The sequence below is a fragment of the Physeter macrocephalus genome, chromosome 17 (assembly GCF_002837175.3).
Source record: "Physeter macrocephalus isolate SW-GA chromosome 17, ASM283717v5, whole genome shotgun sequence".
Classification (NCBI taxonomy): Eukaryota; Metazoa; Chordata; class Mammalia; order Artiodactyla; family Physeteridae; genus Physeter; species Physeter macrocephalus.
Genome location: NC_041230.1, coordinates 5,876,965 through 5,896,131, shown reverse-complemented (window position 1 = coordinate 5,896,131; position 19,167 = coordinate 5,876,965). Strand labels below are relative to the sequence as shown.

Below are 19,167 nucleotides of genomic sequence, written 5' to 3'. Positions count from 1 at the left end.
CATGGACCCCTCTTGAATCCTGAAGTTGGACATCTTCCCATCTCACAAAGTGGACTTTTGTGGAGTCTTACCAGTTGCCCCCTATCTGGATCTGAAACCTTCCACCAAGGAGTCATGAATTCCAGTAGCTTTAATGGTCAGTGCTGACCATTCTAAGTAACTGTCCTGAGCCCTGTGGTTCCACCACCTCCATCCTTACACTTCTGCCTTCTTGGAAATCATCTCAACTGTCTCCTTGATCTTGATAGAACCAGGAATCTCGGCTCTCCCTTCTAGATTGTTTTCCCGTCTTCCTGATCTATATCCCTGATGCCAACCTTCTGTGAGTCCGCTAAACTGGAAATGGGGAAGTCATCCTGACTGCCTGCTCTTTCCTCTCTAAGAAGTAATCTCTTGTCTGACTTCTGAGATTTTCTTCCTCTGAAATGTCAGCTGTGTCATTCAGCTTCCACCAACATCACCCTCAGGTAGGCACTCTCATAAAATTCCAGCTCAAGTTGGTGAGAGAATTATTATTTGTTATTAGCCCCCTCAGATGTTGTTTCTAGATTTATATCCCTGAAATCTTCCATTATGAGGTCTCTGCCAGTAAACCTACAGTGACTTGAGTTGCCTTTTAAATAACTCTGACCGGATTTCAAGACCTTCCAATTTTGTCTATTATTTTGCTCATTTCCTGACTAGTTCCTGCAGTTTACTCAGCTGGCATCCTTAAGGCCCTCCTTACATTTCAGTCACATCATGCATGCCTTTGCTCATGCCATACCAGCAGTCTGTCTGAATTTGAGCCATGCCCGAAGACTGAGCTCATGTCATTTCTCTTGTGTGAAACCTTCCTTGATTGCTTCTGTCGTGGTCTCCTTTTCTGACCTCCCATCCGCTTAGCATCTACAACCCCACAAACTCTCAGTGATGTAATGGGTGTATTCATAACTGTTTAGATCATCACCTCATCACATAGATTATAATTTACAGGTGGAAGAGACACTCAGGCCATAAGTACTGAGTATGAAGCTGGACAGACATTGTTTATCTAATCAGTGACTTGGTCAGCTACCATTTTTTAAAGTTTCTACTGGAAAAATTCAAAAGTTGTTTGAAGATCATTCCCTAATTACTAGGAGCTAAGCTTAAAATTGATAGTAAGTGCCATTTCTTGAGCAGAGTAGGATCTCTCTCTGTTGTAATGGACTTGGGTAGTAAAAGGGGGAAAATGGTGTATAGTGAAGAAAGAAGAAAAACCTGGAGAAAGAGGACAAGGGTCTAGGCCCTGTTGGGTACCTGCAACATTAGACCCTGTGGTATGCTGAATAATGATACCTGACCCCACAAAATGTCCGCATCTGAAACTTGTGAATATGGTCCCTTATATGGCAAAAGAGACTTTTTCAGATGTGAATTAAACTAGGGATCTTGAGATAGATATCTTGGATTGTCTGGATTGGCCCATGTTATCGTGAGGTGGTTCTAAGAGTGAGGCAGGAGTGTCAGAGACACAGAGATGTGACTGACAGAAGCAAAGGTTGGAATGATATACTTTGAAGATGGAGGGGGGAGCTACAAGCCAAAGAATGCAGGCAGCTTTTAAAGCTGGAAAAGGCAAGGATGTGGATTTTCCCCTAGAGCTTCTGAAGGAAAGCTATCTTGATTTTAGCCTAGTGAAAACCATTTAGAACTTCTGACTTTCAGACTGTGAGACAGTAAGTTTGTTATTTTAAGCCACTACATGTGTGGTAATTTGTTAGAGCAGCAATAGGAAACTAATACAGACCCCTGTTGTTGGAGGACTGATACCTCAGCAGTGATGATAGGTAGCTTCCACATATTGAATTTGCCAGACATTTTGCTGGATTCACAATCTCATTTAATCTTCAGAAGAGTCACGTAAGGATAGTGGCAGAGCCAGTACTTAAATACAGATTATCAGACTATAACTCCTGTATCTGCTTCATTGCAGTGTGCTGTCTTTCAACTCTATCTCTTTTGTCATTATTCTACACATGTTAGAAGAACTTTAGGAGTATCCTGAAACCACGTGATTTTTGCCATTCGGGTGGATGATTTTGTGTTATTGATTGAACTTTGTGAGATAGGAAATAATGTGATAGCTTGAAGCCTTTGTTGGTGATGCTTTCTCTTAACCCCGTCCCCTTCTTTTTTTGGCAGGTGTCAAAGTAGGGGAACAGTAAGGACATTATAACATAGAAATGAATTAGTACACTTTAATAATTTAAACATTAGTTGCTGAGGGGCTGGTTGTTCATCTGTCTTTTGTTAAGCCAGTTATTATTTTTTCACCTTAATAGTAGTAAATGCATCTGGATCCTCCAGACAACCCCCAGGTTCAGTGATTCACTAGAAGGACGCCCTGGACTCAAAAGGCATTGTATTCAGGGTAATGGTTTATTACAGTGCAAGGACACAAAGCAACATCAGCAGAGGGTAAAGGTGTATGGAGCTAGGTCTGGAGGAAACCAAATGCAAGCTTTCAGTAGTTCTTTCCCAGTGGAGTTACAAAGAACACACTTAATTCCTTCAGCAATGAGTTGTGTGAAGTGTCACCTACTAGGGAAGCTTGCCCAAGCCTGCGAGTCCAGGGTGTTTATTGGGGGGTTGGTCATTTAGACACACATGACTGACTGACTAATCATGGAAGCTCCAGAACCCCAGTAGGAAAGCAGGTGTTCACCATAAATGACATTGTTTGTACAAACTATCTAGAGAAGTAGGTACAGTATACTTCAAGGGTTCAAGCATGCAGAACAGTCTTATGAGTTAGAACATTCCAGGATCTCAGTCCTTAGGAGTTGGCCGAGGGCCAGTCATGAAACAGGCCTTCTTGGGAATGTGCAAAGTGTGACCAACTCAAGTGTGTAGAGTTAACTCTTTCCTGCACACATGTAATAACTGGTCCTCCTTTTCATGGGAAGATACTCCTAAATGGGTTTTATTCATATTCAGTGCACACTTTGTATTCTGGTTAACTACTTTTGTTCACTTTTTACTATTCTTCTCCTTCCTATTACGATCTTCCTCTGGGTTACAGGTCTATTTAGAAACAAGTTTATGCTTACCTTTTCAATAATATGGACAGTAAATCTTACCTTTTCCAGTCTACTCTTAGAAGTTCTTTCCCTATGCTCTCATGGATATTTTCTGTTTATTTCAGAATGGATGAGAAGTCTTGAAAGCAAAGCGTTGATCCCAACACAGAGCATTCTTGAGGAGGAACAGTCCCATAGCATGAAGTTGGAGAGATACATATGGGATGATCCTTGGTTCTCCAGGTTAGAAGTTTTGGGATGTAAAGACCAATTAGAAATGTATCACATGAACCAGAGTACAGCTATGAGGCAAATGGTCTTCATGCAAAAGCAAGTACTGTCTCAAAGAGGCTCTGAGTTCTGTGAACTTGGGGCAGGGTGTAGCCAGAGCCTAAGCATTGTTCCATCTCAGAAAGTTTCTCAAATAGAACATTTCTATAAGCCTGATACAAATGCTGAAAGTTGGAGATGTAACTCAGCCATAATGTATGCAGATAAGATTACCTGTGAAAATAATGAGTATGACAAAGCCTTCTACCACTCCATGCAACCTGTTCACCCTGCAAGGGTGCAAACTGGAGATAATCTTTTCAAATGTACTGATGCTGTTAAATCTTTCAATCATATACTGCATTTCGGTGATCATATGGGAATGCATACAGGAGAAAAACTATATGAATATAAGGAATGCCATCAAATCTTTAACCAGAGCCCATCATTTAGTGAACATCCAGGACTTCATATTGGAGGAAACCAGTATGATTACAAAGAATATGAGAATATCTTTTACTTTTCATCCTTTATGGAACATCAAAAAATTGGTACTGTAGAGAAAGCATATAAATACAATGAATGGGAGAAAGTCTTTGGGTATGACTCATTCCTTACACAGCATACAAGCACTTACACTGCAGAAAAACCCTACGAATATAATGAATGTGGGACGTCTTTCATCTGGAGCTCTTACCTTATCCAACATAAGAAAACTCATACTGGAGAGAAACCCTATGAATGTGATAAATGTGGAAAAGTTTTTAGGAATCGTTCAGCCCTTACTAAACATGAACGGACTCACACTGGAATCAAACCCTATGAATGTAATAAATGTGGAAAAGCCTTCAGCTGGAATTCTCATCTTATTGTACACAAGAGAATTCATACGGGAGAGAAACCTTATGTATGTAATGAATGTGGGAAGTCTTTCAACTGGAACTCCCATCTTATTGGACATCAGAGAACTCATACTGGAGAGAAACCTTTTGAATGTACTGAATGTGGGAAATCTTTCAGCTGGAGCTCCCATCTTATTGCCCACATGAGAATGCATACTGGAGAGAAGCCCTTTAAATGTGATGAATGTGAAAAAGCTTTTAGGGATTACTCAGCCCTTAGTAAACATGAAAGAACTCACTCTGGAGCAAAACCATATAAATGTACTGAATGTGGAAAATCCTTCAGCTGGAGCTCCCACCTTATTGCCCATCAGAGAACTCACACAGGAGAGAAACCCTATAACTGTCAGGAATGTGGCAAAGCATTCAGAGAACGTTCAGCCCTTACTAAACATGAAATAATTCATTCTGGAATTAAGCCCTATGAATGTAATAAATGTGGAAAATCCTGCAGCCAGATGGCTCACCTTGTTAGACATCAAAGGACTCATACTGGAGAGAAGCCCTATGAGTGCAATAAATGTGGAAAATCCTTCAGCCAGAGTTGCCACCTTGTTGCCCATCGGAGAATCCACACTGGTGAGAAACCCTACAAATGTAATCAATGTGAAAGATCCTTTAACTGTAGCTCTCATCTTATTGCACACAGGAGAACTCATACTGGAGAGAAACCATATAGATGTAATGAATGTGGGAAAGCATTTAATGAGAGTTCTTCCCTTATTGTACATCTGAGAAACCATACTGGAGAAAAACCCTACAAATGTAATCATTGTGAAAAAGCTTTCTGTAAGAATTCTTCTCTTATTATTCATCAGAGAATGCATAGTGGAGAGAAACGCTTTATATGCACTGACTGTGGAAAAGCCTTTAGTGGTCACTCAGCCCTACTTCAACACCAGAGAAATCATAGTGAAGAGAAACTCTGTGAATTGAATTGATGAGAGATTTTTCTTTTATTGTACATTTGATAACACATTGAAAAAAACCCTATAAGTATAATCAAGAGGGGAAATTTTTAATACGAGTTCAGTAAGACTTCTCCCCTTATTAATCAGTAGAAATTATCTTCGTAGAAGAAACCTGTGAATGAAAAGAATAGGCAAAAGCCTTCCACAGTTGTGTAGCCTTTATTTAACATCAAATAATTACAGTGAAGAGGACACCAGACTCCCCTCATGGTCCACCAGGAATCCTACTTGAGCAACATGAACGTAGGGGATGAGACATCTTTTAGTAAGAGATCTCAACTATTTGTGGATCAGAGTGCATTGTTAAGGGAAAAACTTTATCCTAGGAAAAGTGTTTCAACTAGATATACGCTGTTTTGCATCAAGCTGGAATATTGGATGGAAGTTTTACAATAACATTTTGTGCATCATTACGGAAACACAGATTGTGCTATTATAAGGGGAGGGTCTGGGCGCCCTTTAAGGAATAGAATATGGAATACTAAACCTGAATTTAAGGAAAAAAAAGAGTTGAATGGGATATTTACTGTTGATCGAGATTAACCTTAGAAAAGATTAGTAAATGAGATTACTAATGATGGAAAGGTATTGCCCATAAGTATGAGACTGATGTTGTTGGAACAAAAGGTGATACTTAATAACCCAGTGTGTCAGTGACCATGGTTTACTCATTACTGCATTGTTGGACAATTAGTTTGTAATCTGTTTTAGGCAGTCACTGTAAGTTATAATTATGGATACTGAGTCAATATACATAACAAAAAAGGAATAAAAAAGACACAAAATTGTATATACATATCTACTATAACATCTAAAAAGTGTATATGCATAACAACTGGAAAGACCCATGGATAAATTAACCCAGTTAAGGTTTTTTTTTTAAGTTTTACAAACACATACAGCACTTATCATGTGCTAGACTTTGTTTTAAATACTTTTCAAATATTAACTTGTTCAGTCCCCTTAATTCTATGAGATAGGTACTATTATTATCCCAGTTTTACAGAGGGAGAAACTGAGGCAGAAATCATGAGAAACCTACCTAAGGACACACAGCTAGTTAGGAGTAGAAAGATTGTTTGGCTCCAGAGATTGTTTTAACCACTGTGTTGCACTGCCTCTGCAGTGATTTTTTTCCCCTAATGTTTTTTTTTTTTAATTTTGTCGAGTATTCTTATAGTAGATATTTGATAATAAAAATCAAATTCCTAAACAATGAGAAGTAAAGTTACCTGGATTTCTGCCCTGTGGGATTTCGGGTACCACGAGAGCAAAGCTCCCTTTGGAATATGAAGTCTGGATTGGACATTCAGAATCAGTGCATTTTCTGGGCCCTGGGTTCCCTAGAATTTCACCACCTATGACCCTGAGGATTACAGCAGAGCAGGGGCTGGAGGACTCACTGGAGGTTTGGGCAAGTCTGAGGAAATGCCCCTTGATGGGTTTAGAATGCCCTTCATGAGGCAGAGGGCAAGAGACACATCTGCACATGAGAGCACCATTTCTCAAGGTCTCCCTAGAATTCAATGTTTATATTTTCTGTATCTTCTCCAGATGAAGAGATTACTTGATAGTGGGGAGGATTCAGAAGGGAAGGGAGCTAATCAGTCATAAAATGAGGAAGTTTCTCTGAGTGCTCAGAGTGGAAAGGGGGCAAGATGAATAGGAGGACTTGGGTGGCGTTTCTTCGGTTCACAAATATTTCCTGTATTTAAATCCCTAAGGTAGGGCTATAATTAAGGGCCAGCAGTCCTTCCTGGATGGGTTTCAAGGGCATTGGTTAGAAATCCAGGGTACAGAAGGTTCATCTCGTTCTCGAGGGGTCCATGACTCTCCAGTGGTTGAGAAAAAGTGGCCTGCTGGTATGGTGGAACTCTGTGCTCACTGTCAGACTCCCGTAGCTGGCACTTCCATAGGTATGTAACACTGACCCTACCTTAATGTATAGGGGTTGCCCAGTAAAGGTTGCAGGGGTAAATTAATTGGATTTCTTGTGTGATTTGTGCAGAGATCCTTGGAGAGAATAGAGGCAGCACTATTAACCTCTGTAAGAGACAGCAGCCTAATGCATCAAGAGGTGTACTGCCAATATATGGGTATTGTATTCTAACACCCAAAGTAATATACTTTGAACCCAGATTCTCTGATTTAGGGACTACAAAGGATTTTGTAAGTCATACATAAATATTCCACAGGCATCCTGGCAAGTTCTGTAACTGTACCACCAAGCTTAGTATCTTTAAAAAAATATTTCTAAAAGGGCCTCCTGGACTTCTGAAGTGTCCTTCTAATAGGGTCCCAGACTTCTGCTTCCTCCTAGGAGGATTCCCTACCTCCCTACCACCTATTACACAACCTTATGTATGCCCAGGGCTCCCAGGTCCCCTCTTACCTCCCTTATTCTCACCCACATGTAGCTCAGTTCATTGCCCTTTTGATCCCCACGCTCCACTCTTCCCCAACTCTGAAACCTGCTGGGCCCAGTTGGAACTCTCCATTCAGCCATCTTTTGCTGTGACTGAAACTTGGGTCTCCCCTCTGCACAGTACCTTTTCTTATGATCCTTGCAGGGAGTGGCTGCTTTCTCTCTCACTCTTCTTCATTTGTTGCTTCTAGATTGTTTTCCCTCCCTTCTCTCTAAAACTGAGTTCTGACTCTTGGGACACCAAACTGTCATATCACTCTTGCTTCCCCTCTGTTGCAATCACCTTATGAATGGTTCACTCTTCCCATCCGTAAAGATTTCAGCTCTTGCTGTATTGCATCTAAAACCACCCCCATCATAATACTTCCTGATTTTATTGTCCAGGTAGATGATCTTCCTGTGTCCTGACCTCACAGTTCTTTGACCTGTCTGCTCACGGTTTTGTCACCCACCCTGCAACAGACAGTCACTCCCATTGTCATCCCTAGGACCATTCCATTACCGGTGACTGGAACCTCCCACCATCGATTTCAAGTGTCTTTTCCTAAGCTAGTTGGCTGTTTAGTACCAAGATTCCAACAGTCCCTTCACTGAATCTTCCCTTACGCTTGCTCCCAGCAGACGACTTTGCTTCCTGTTTCCCTGAGTGAATAGAAGCCAGCAGAGGCCTTGCATGACATCTGTCCACCTTCTCTACCCACTTTCCATAATTTCCGTGCCTTCCCACTGGTGCCTGTATATGAACTGACTAGGTTGGCACCAGAGCCTGTCCCATGTCCACTACTCCAAGACATTGCTTCAGCAAGTTTCCCTTAATCTCTTGTATCCTCAGGTTTTCTATATATACTGGATTATCCCCATGGGCATGTAAACATACTTCAAAAAAACAAAACAAAAAACGCCTCTGGCTCCTGAATCATTCTCTGCTTTGTTTCAGAAAGCAAAATATCTCAAAAGTTGTCTGTTCTTGCTGTCTTCACTTCCCTTTCATTCTTTCTTTCTTTTTTTAAAAAAAATATTATTTTTGGTTGCATCGGGTCTTAGTTGGGGCACACGGGATCTTTCGTTGCAGCGCATGGGCTTCTCTCTAGTTGTGGCACGCAGGCTTAGTTGCCTGGCAACATGTGGAATCTTAGTTCCCCGACCAGGGATCGAACCCGCGTCCCCTGCATCGGAAGGCGGATTCTTAACCACTGGACCACCAGGGAAGACCCCTTTCTATTCTTTCTTGAACCCACTCCAAAACCTACCTTGCTGCCAGATGACCTCCACATTGCTAAATCCAGTGGTCAGTTCTGTTTTCTTCCTTGACGTTATCAGCAGCATCTTAGATTCTTAGGTAATAGATCATTTCCTTCTTGAAACACCTTCACGTGGCTTTTGGGACTTGCCTCCTGCCTCTCTGGCCTTCATTTCAGGACCCCTTTGCTGTTCCTTCCCCACTTCCTTTACCTCTTACTGTCAGACTGCCCACTTCCCATCTGCTCACAGTGCCTTGATCTCATGCAGTCTTGAAGCCCTGTAAACACCACTGGTATGCTGATGACTCTCCCTTTAAGGCCACAGTTTGATGAGTTTTGAAAAATGTCAACACCCTTGCAACCACCACTACAATAAAAATAGAGAATATTTGCCCTTCTCCAAAAAGTTCCCTCATGTCTTTTCACAGTTAATCTCCACCCTACCCCAAGACCCGGGCAACCACATGTCTGCTTTGTCAGTACATATTAGGATTGTCTTTTAGAGTTGTATAAAGATAGAATCATACAGTATTCTATTCATATGCTACGTTTGTATCCAGATTCTTTTGCTCAGCATGTTTTGGAGGCTCATCCACGTTGTAGCATTTATCAGTAGTCTACTTTCTTTGCTGAGTAGCTTTCCATTATGCGGATGTGCCACAGGTAGTAGTCATCCTGTTCACCTGTAGATGGACATTGACTTGTTTCCAGTTCTGGGCTAGTGTAAATACAGCTGCTATGGACATTCTTCTTCAGGGCTTTTTTGTGTATGCAGGTTTCCATTTACCTTGGCTAAAAACCTAGGAGTGGAGTAGCTGAGTTGTATGGTAAGTAAATGTTTAACTTCATAAGACACTTCTATTGGCCTTTTAATCTGATGTCTTTATTCTGTTTTACATTCTGGGAAATTTATCTCTTATTTTTTAATATTTCATTTTTGCCATTTAAAAAGTTTCTCTTTTTAGGACTCCTATTATTTAGATGTCAGCATGTCTGTGTCTGTTGTTCATATCTGTTACCTGCTCTTTTATGTTCTCTAGTTCCTTCTCCCTTCTTCCTTTTGTCTGGACATTTCCTCAGCTTGCTAATTTGTTTCTCAGCTGTCCATTTTGCTGCTTATTTCCTCTATTGTGTCTTCATTTCAACCACTATTTTACATTTCTAATATTTCTACTTGGTTCCCTTTTATGTGTTCTTACTCTTCATTTCCTATTGTTAGTATCATGCCATATCTCTTTAAACGTACTTAATTGACTAAGTTAAAATTTTGGTCCATCTGTTCTAATATATGTGCTTCTGGTGGAATCTGTAATCCAGTGTGGTGTTTTTCTTTCTGAAATAGTTATGCTCAGAAAATTGCTTACTGCCTGGCCAGTGAGCACATTTATTTCTCTTAGGGAAGCAGCTACTCCCATCAGTTTTTATGCATACATGAGACAGGATCAGATCTTGGTCCCTGTAAACCCCACTGAATTCAGGGGTGGGAGGATGGATCCTAGGATGGAGAGGTGAAGGCATCCGAAAGCCAATCACTGACTTCTTACCTCACAAGATAACTGAAATGTGATTCACTAGCCCAGGGCTCTGTGGACGCAGGGTGGAGAAACATGTGCCTGATGTGATGTAGTCTCTGCCTGTCTCTCAGCCACTCCGAAGCCCTGTCTTGATTCCACTCCTCAGGAAGCCTGAAGCAGAGGCTGTGTCACTGCAGCTGTGGGTGATGCCTGACCGTCCAGTCAACAAATTCTCCTCACTTTCCACCTCACTGCCCTGTCTTTACTTGCTTCATCGCACACGTCACTACGGAACATCACCTGGTCTATAGTTTTCCTTCCTTATTGTCCACACCATCTCCCGAAACCACACACTAGGCTGTGATCTCCATGGGGCAGGGCACCTCGTTGGTCCTGGTCGTGCTGTGTCCCTAGTGTCCAGCACAGCACCTGTGGTTCTGTGAGTGCTTGGAACACACCAGCAGGTTGTTGCTTGTGCTTCCCAGCAGCCCGACCTCATCAGGTGGGGTCGCCATGAGTTCTCATCATCCTGGGTCTCCTGACCATGGAGAGGAGACTGGGGGTGACTGTGGGGTGGTGCCCACAGGGAGAAGGGCTTTGCAATCATAGACAAATGGTCAAGAACCCCTGTATGTGGGAGAAGGACTAGTCAGAAGGCTTGACCATAAAATGGGGGGTGGGGGTGGATATCAGAGACGCCACAAATCAGACTCACCTTGTGGGCAGAGGAGAGAAGTGGCCAGGAATGTGGGCGGTGCTGGGAGCTCCCCAGCAACACAGAGTCTTCGAGTCACGAGGGTCAGGGCTCATCCCAGCCTTCCCTGCAGATGCTGTTATGTCTGCACAGGCAACACCCTCCCTTGTGTCGTCACAGAGACAAAATCCCTCTGCAGATGGAGTGAGCAGCACTGTGCTCAAGGTGGGTCCTCGTGGTGGGAGGAACTGCTGAAGAGTCTAGACAAGTATTTATGCCCTGAGGACGGAGGGTCCCCAGGTGGAGAACTGGGGGCCCGAATCACAGGGAACCCAATCAGATTTTCCAGCAGGAAGTCACTAAGTTTGGCCTTGCTCCCCAAACTCCTGATCCTAAAAGTCACTTGGGCGCTTATTAAAAATATAGACCTCCTGGCCCCAACTCGGATCTGCTAGACCCAGTGCTCTGGAGATTCTTGTCATGCTGGGAGCAGACATCCAGTGGGACCTGACATGGAAGGAAGCCAGCTTGGATTGGGGTCATTATGGGTCCACCTTGGGCAGGACCCAAGCAAGGTGTGAGGGACTCTAACCCGGCCCCATACAATGATGACACCATAGGAAAAGATGGTAGCCCAGGCTTCATGTGGCCTAGAGGGGCAACCCCAAGATCCTCTTCAAAGGGTTCTGGGATAAAGGAGGGGTGAAACCTGGAGGTGAGGGGTGACAATGTTGAACCTTAACCTCCAGGCTCCTGGAAAACAGAGACAGTTGAATCCCTCCAACCTTTTGTGTTCCAGGAAACGGCTTACTGCGAAGGACAGATAGGACTCTTGACCCCTCTTTCACATAGGACAAGGCCAGAGCCAGACTCTCCAAATTTCCATTCACTCTCATAAATGATTAGCTAGACTGTCCGCGCTGATCAATCAGAACAAAAGTCTGTTGACTTGACTTCACCAAACTTTAGTTCAGCTTCTTCCCTCCCCAAAGACCCTTGAACTCTGACTTACTCCTAAGGTTAAATAAGTATTCGAATGCAGGAAAGTGGCCCCTCTCTAGAACCAGCTGACGGCAAGACATCTCCTGCTGCAGTCCGATCTTCCACTCCCCACACCCGGTTCTTTCTAGCCTTGTTCACTCCTCCCTATGAAAGAAAGTTCCTTTCTGCGCAACCTTGGAGATGCTTGCAGATCTTACTGTCAAGAGTGTTCTCCCTACTGCAACAGTCCCGCTCTCCTTACTGGAATCGTCTTTCTGAATGTAGTCTCTCCTTACCTAAGCTTGATTTTGTTTTCTGTTTGGCAGAAGTTGGCTCCAGGCCCTGCTTCTGGGTCTGGTCAAAACCCACAGCAGGAAGGATGAGCTCCCACAAGGCCTTGGTGAGCTGCCCAGACACGCACGAAGGCTGGGTTTCTGTATGGGAACCACTGAGCAACTTTAACCAGGAAGGACAGAAAATGCTTTTGTTTTTAAAGAGGTCCTAGTGGCTGCTGTGTGGATAATGACCTGATGGAGGCAACCGTTAGCAAGGAAGGCAAGCGCGGAGGCTACTGTGGTCGTTCCGGCAAGAGATGGAAACTTGGACCAACGTGATGCAGAAGTGTGCAGAGAAGTGATGAAACGCTTCACCGTACAGTTTCAAACTGCTCAGTGAACCTCAGAGCAAGATAAACACAAAGAAACCACATTATTAAAAAGTACTGAAGCCCAAGAGAAAAGCTCATGGTCATGGTGGAGAAGCTTGGATCGGATTTACCTTCTTTCCGGTAATAATTAAAAACTCCTAACCTTGAGCAAAAAGCTTAAGGCAACTGGAGAACAACCGTATCAGGAAGAGACTATGGTGGAGCCCATCCTCAGTTACCTAGGAGACGCGGCTGGGCTGCACAGCCTTCTGGGAGTTGTGGTCCATAGGCCGGGCCCTGGCCTCCTCGGACTGGGGAGCACTTGTGAGGTTCAGACTACAACTCCCAGAAGGCACCGTGGCGTGCCTCCGACCAATGGGAGCACTCAGGCCGCTGGGAGACAGCGGCCTGTGCGGCCTTCTGGGAGTTGTAGTCCATGGGCTGCACTTAAGATCACCCAAACTCAAAGGCTTTTCTCATTTTTTTAAAAATAATAACTTTGGGGCTTCCCTGGTGGCGCAGTGGTTGAGAGTCCGCCTGCCGATGCAGGGGACACGTGTTCGTGCCCCGAGCCGGGAGGATCCCACGTGCCGCGGAGCGGCTGGGCCCGTGAGCCATGGCCGCTGAGCCTGCGCGTCCGGAGCCTGTGCTCCGCGACGGGAGAGGCCTGCATACCAAAAAAATAAAAAAATAAAATAAAAATAAAAAGAGCTTTGAAGCTTTGGAAAGAAATGAGTTGCCAAGCCATGAAAAGACATGGAGAAACATACTACTAAAGAATATATTAAGTAAGTATTAATAAGTGAAAGGAGCCAATTTGAAAAGGCTACATACTGTATGAGTCCAACATATGACGTTCTGGAAAAGGGAAAACTATGGGGATAGTGAAAATATCAGTGGTTGCCAGAGGGTTGGGGGAGGAGAGAGGGATGAATAGGTGGAACATAGTGGATTTTTACAGCAGGGCAGCTGTGCTGTATGACATTTTATAAGATTGGATACATGTCATGATACCTTTGTCAGAACCCATAGAATGTGTAATGCTGGGAGTCAACCTCAACATAAACTAGGGACTTTGATTATGATGTGTCAATGTAGGTTCATCAGCTGTAACAAATTTACCTCTCTGGTGTGGAATGTCAATCATGGAGAAGGCTGTGTGTGTGTGTGTGTGAGGGGGCAGGGGGTACGTGGGAACTCTGTTGTGAACATAAAGCTACTCTAAAAAAGAAAGTCTTTTGAAAAAACAATAGCTTTCTTGAGGTATTCACGTACCATAACATTAACCTTTTTAAAGTGGTTTTTAGTATATTCACAATATTGTTCATTCATCATAATTATCTAAGTCCGAACATTTCATCACTCCAAAAGGAAACCCCATTAGCAATTACTCTACTCCCTATTCATTCCTCCCCCCAGCCCTTGGCAACCAGTAATCTACATTCTGTCTGTATGGATTTTCCTATTTTGGACCTTTCATATAGATGGAATGATATAACGTGGCCTTTTGTTTCTGGATCCTTTCACTTAGCATAATGTTTTCATAGTTCATCAGTGTTGTAGCATAAATCAGTACTTTGCCCCTTTTCTTGGATGAATAATATTCCATCATGTGGATATACCCTTTTTGTTTATCCATTCGTCAGTTGATGGACATTTGGGTTTATAATAACTTTTTGGTTATTATAAATAATGTTATGAACATTGTTTTATGTTCTTTTAGGTGATGGTCAGTCAGGTGCAACCATAAGAGGAGACACAGGAGAGTGGCAGGAAGAAACAAAGTTTATTATACTCACAGGTCCTAGAAAGACGGAGTTACGGCATGCCACGAAGGTCCACACATGCTGCAAGCCAGCGAGCGGGCAGGTGGGGAGCAGAGAGTGAAGATTAGCCCACAGGCAAGTGCTTTTATTAGGGGTGGGAGTAGAATACACAGGAATAGGCATGAGGTATGTCATTGGTGCTTTTGAATGTTACTAGATCATGTTCAGGGGAGAGCAAAGAGGAAGCCCCTTGTAGCAGGGGCCAGCCTTATCACTTGATAAGCCTGATCACCTGGGAGGGGTGCTCACAGCCTGTTTGCGGGGATGTTGAGGCAGCAGGAAAATAAAAAATTTAAAATTTTACAATACAATGAAATAGGTGAAAGGGGTAAAAAGGTACAAACATCCATTTATAAAATAAGTCATGGGGATGTAATGTACAGCGTCACAACTGTATTTAATAATGCTGTATTGCATTATCTGAAAGTTATTAAGAGAGTAAATGTTTTTATTTTTTATTGAAATATAGATCATTTACAATGTTGCGTTAATTACTGCTGTACAGCAAGGTGACTCAGTTATACATATATATACATTCTTTTTTTATATATTCTTTTCCATTATGATTTATCACAGGATATTGAATAGAGTTCCCTGTGCTATACAGTAGGACTTTGTTGTTTATCCAGTCTCTGTATAAAAGCTGACATCTGCTAACCCCAACCTCCCATTGCATCCCTCCCCCAACCCCCTCCCCCTTGGCAACCACAAGTCTGTTAAGAGTAGATCTTTTTTCTTTTTTAATATTTATTTATTTATTTATGTGTGGCTGTGTCGGGTCTTAGTTGCAGCGCGTGGGCTCTTCATTGTGGCATGCGGGCTCTCTAGTTGTGGTGCGAGGGCTTAGTTGCCCCTTGGCATGTGGGATTTAGTTCCCCAACCAGGGATCGAACCGGCATCCCATGCATTCCAAGACATTCTTAACCACTGGACCACCAGGGAAGTCCCAAGAGAGTAGGTCTTAAAAGTCCTAATCACAAGAAAAAAATTTGTAATTATATATGTTGTAATATGTATATGTGACAGATGTTAACTAGACTTATGATCATTTCACAATACATACAAATATAGAATCATTATGTTGCACACCTGAAACTAATATAATGTTAATGTCAGTTACACTTCAATTAAAAAAAACTACAATACAATCCACACTGTAGTGCTCCAACATCATTAACAATATTATTTGGGGTGAATAACACTTGCCACCTGGGTTGTGGAGATGCTAATGTGACTGGGACAGCTGGACAGTGGCCACTGATGGCAAGTTTTGGTAAAGGTGACAATGAGGAATAGTCCTATAAGGCATATGACAAAGGTTGGGAACACAGTTTTGCAACCGGACACCCTACTTTGGAAGAAAACCAAGAGAACAGGTCAGGCACCTCTGGATTTAAGGGAATCTGTTGAAAGGTTTTGGTGACATTATGAAAGATCTTATCTCTTGGCCTAATCCTCATAGCTTGACCTGGTATTCTCTACACATCTGTCAGCATTATTAACTCACAGTGGTATTCTGATGCTTGTAGGATTCATCCACCTGGGCTGGGTGCACAGACTGTAAGAACCAAGTCTAGGAAGAGCCAGGTGTTCACAGACCTATCGGAAAGGATTGGGCAAGGCAGTAGTGACCATCGGGAAGTTGATATCCCAGACCAGCCCCAAAGACAGCGGTGTCCATGGAGAGCTTGAGAGACCTAAATCCAGTCTAAAGGTCACAGTAGCGATAGGGAGCCCCAAACTAAGTTCAAAGAGACACAGCAGATGAACTCATCCAGACGGGCTTGATTGGGGGCAACTCTGAGACTGCGGGATTTAGAGAGAGAGCGTGGGGCGCTTGTTCTTACCTGGCTCATCCCCGGGCATGGCAGGATGGGAGGAAGGCAGATTGGGCTGTTGTAAGAGCAGAGCAAGAAACTTCATGGCCCACAGCGGGCGTATATCTGGAGGTCTGCCTTGCCATCTCCTGACATTCAGGAAGGACAGCTGCCCTTTGGGGCACAGCACATGAGGAACCAGCTCCTAACCCCAGGGGACTTTACAAGCCTCGAAAGGTCTCTGGTCTTTTCACTTAATATAATTGGTAGGAGGAATGAAAACCTGTTTTCTGTATTGTGGGAACTACCAGATGGGCAAAGGGCACGTCCAGGGGACAACCTTCTTCCATGCCACCTAGTTTTCTATCCCATTTCCACATTTTCAGATGATTCATTTAATCTCCTTTAAAGAAACTTCTGGAGATGGCCACTTGGGTCTCGGTTTCTGAACAGCACCCCCAGAGGCTGGAGGAGTACAGAATTGCTTTATTGCAAATATTATACTCTCCCATTTTACAACCAGAACTAACGTTCAGTGCCCACACTCTTTTTGAGCTTTGCGTGGACTCCCTTATTGAGCCATCGCTGTAACCCTGTGAAGTAGGTATTAGTTCCTGTGCTATTCTTCTGATGAGGAAACTGAAGCTCAGAGGGGTAAGTAACTTGATCAAGCTCAAACATCTAGGAAGCCAGAGATGAGGGTTAGAATTCAGGCATTTGAACACAGAGCCCTGCTGTTTTCTCTGTTGGTTTCTTATGATGTGTCACATTGAATTATTATTATTATTAAAATATTTATTTATTTATTTAGCTGTCTCGGGTCTTAGTTGTGGTGTGCATGTGGGATCTAGCTCCCCCACCAGGGATCGAACCCGGGCCCCCTCCACTAGAAGCACGGAGTCTTAGCCACTGGACTGCCAGGGATGGCCTCACATGGGATTATAATTGATTTCTTTCTGCCTCCTCACTAATCTGGACGCTCTCTGAGGGCAGGGACCTGGTCTTATTCACATCTGTACCCAAGAGCTTAGCATCCCTCCCAGTGTGCTTACTCATTCTGTTAGGCTCCCCACTGGCTGACTTGGTTCCATGAAAGAATTCCATGTGGCAACGTGAGCTGACCTCACACTGGTGGTTCCCAGTCAGAACCCAAACATTCTGTAGCGAGAAGAGCTCCTTAGTTCCTCAGAGAAATATAGGACAGATGCTAGCCTACAACTAAATACTTCCTTTCATCCATACGATAACAAACTAGCGGTTTTGGAACGATGGACAAGGTTCAAAGTTCTTTCGCCATTTTATTTTTGTTTTTAATGGAATTCCCACTTCATTCGTGCTTGCCTTATGCAGGTGAGTTCAAACCTGTTGGACAAACAACACTCTTAATGGGTCGCTTCAAGCATGTTTTCACTTGTTTTAGAGGAAGTAAAAAGGAGTAATTACATTTCACTGCTACAAGTTTTCTTTTCCAGGTTATATACAGTCACAAAGACCCACAAATGTCACCAAAAAGCCCACACTGTACGCTAAGGAATTTCAATTATCTCACGTTCAAGGAGCTTTCTCAAAACACAGAGGTGAGTCATTGTTAGTACTTGTTCAGTGAAATAAGAACTGTATTCTGGGGTCCTCTTATATGCTATATCAATGTGTCTCTTCTTTTTTTTTTTAAGATTTAAAAGAATTTTTATTTATTTTTGGCTGCATGGGTCTTCGTTGCGGTGCGCGGGCTTCTCATTGCAGTGGCTTCTCTTGCTGTGGAGCATGGGTTCTAGGCACGCGGGCTTCAGTAGTTGCACCACGTGGGCTCAGTAGTTGTGGCTCATGGGCTCTAGAGCACGGGCTCAGTAGTTGTGGTTTGCGGGCTCTAGAGTGCGGGCTCAGTAGCTGTAGCGCACGGGCTTAGTTGCTCCATGGTATGTGGGATCTTCCCGGACCAGGGCTTGAACCTGTGTCCCCTGCATTAGCAGGCGGATTCTTAACCACTGTGCCACCAGGGAAGCCCAATGTGTCTCTTCTTGTATATTTGTTAGTAGCATGGTCCATAAAATAATAAAACTAGATAAGCATTGCTTAGAAATTATGTCCTATACTCTTCACTCTCTGTAGGCTGGGTGACAGAAGGGCTGTGACTGTTGGGCCCTCCCTGGCCCCGGCTCTCCGACCTGATGAGAGCACAGCCCCCTTCAGCTCTGTGCTGAGTTTCTCCAGGTCCCCAGCTTGGGAGGAGGTTTCCCAGCTTGCGTGACTGCAAAAGCAGACCAGGACCCAAATGCGTTGTATTCTTAATGGTCCAGATTCATCAAAGGAAACACTGGATGCAAGCAGAGCACCATGCTTTTGCAAATTAAGCCGTGCATTTCTATTAATACTAGGCATTGGAATAAACTTATTGAGAACATTTACCATCTTGGCTATTTGGAAACTACGTTTTAGGCCCCCTCATCTAATACCAAGTTAAATCCTAATTTTCCTAAGTGTATCTTAAACCTGTCTGTTCTTTCTGATCCCCTTCAACGGCCATGTAGCTCCAGCACCTACTACACCCACGCCATTCCCAGGGCGTACTGGTAAGTCAAGGCATCTGGGAGGGTGGGTGGGATCCATGGACGTTCACAAAGCTGCTGTGCTGTGTGGCTCCAGAGGGCACCCTGCGCTGCTTGTCACTAACCTGTACAGCCCCTTTGTGCAAATTTTAAAAAGGCGCCCCCCGCCCCATGGTTGGATTAGTAATGATGTTGCTTGGGGCAGATTAGAAAATAGCACAGAGATCAAAGCATCAGGAAATACAGGAAAAAAAAAAAACCCAAACCCACAATTAATCCATCCCTCCATC

General features: G+C 43.4%; 1 protein-coding gene across 6 annotated transcripts in view; it reads left to right on the top strand.

Moving 5' to 3' along the window:
* Positions 1 to 19,167, top strand: part of LOC102994539 (zinc finger protein 606) — a 79,457-nt gene that overhangs the window by 56,639 nt on the left and 3,651 nt on the right. The window contains exons 8-12 of one of the 6 annotated variants that reach the window (XR_008615427.1): positions 3,170 to 4,795; positions 12,369 to 12,442; positions 12,539 to 12,829; positions 17,804 to 17,908; positions 18,860 to 18,901. Coding sequence is in view for 1 of the 6 variants with exons in the window: in XM_055078840.1 (XP_054934815.1) it covers positions 3,170 to 3,287; positions 14,412 to 14,415 (122 nt within the window). In the remaining 5 variants the exon portion in view is untranslated. Of the gene's footprint in view, positions 1 to 3,169; positions 11,287 to 12,368; positions 12,830 to 14,411; positions 14,585 to 17,803; positions 17,909 to 18,859; positions 18,902 to 19,167 lie in introns of those variants that run through there. The other 5 variants (XR_008615426.1, XR_008615428.1, XR_008615424.1 and 2 more) reach the window with 5 other exon arrangements.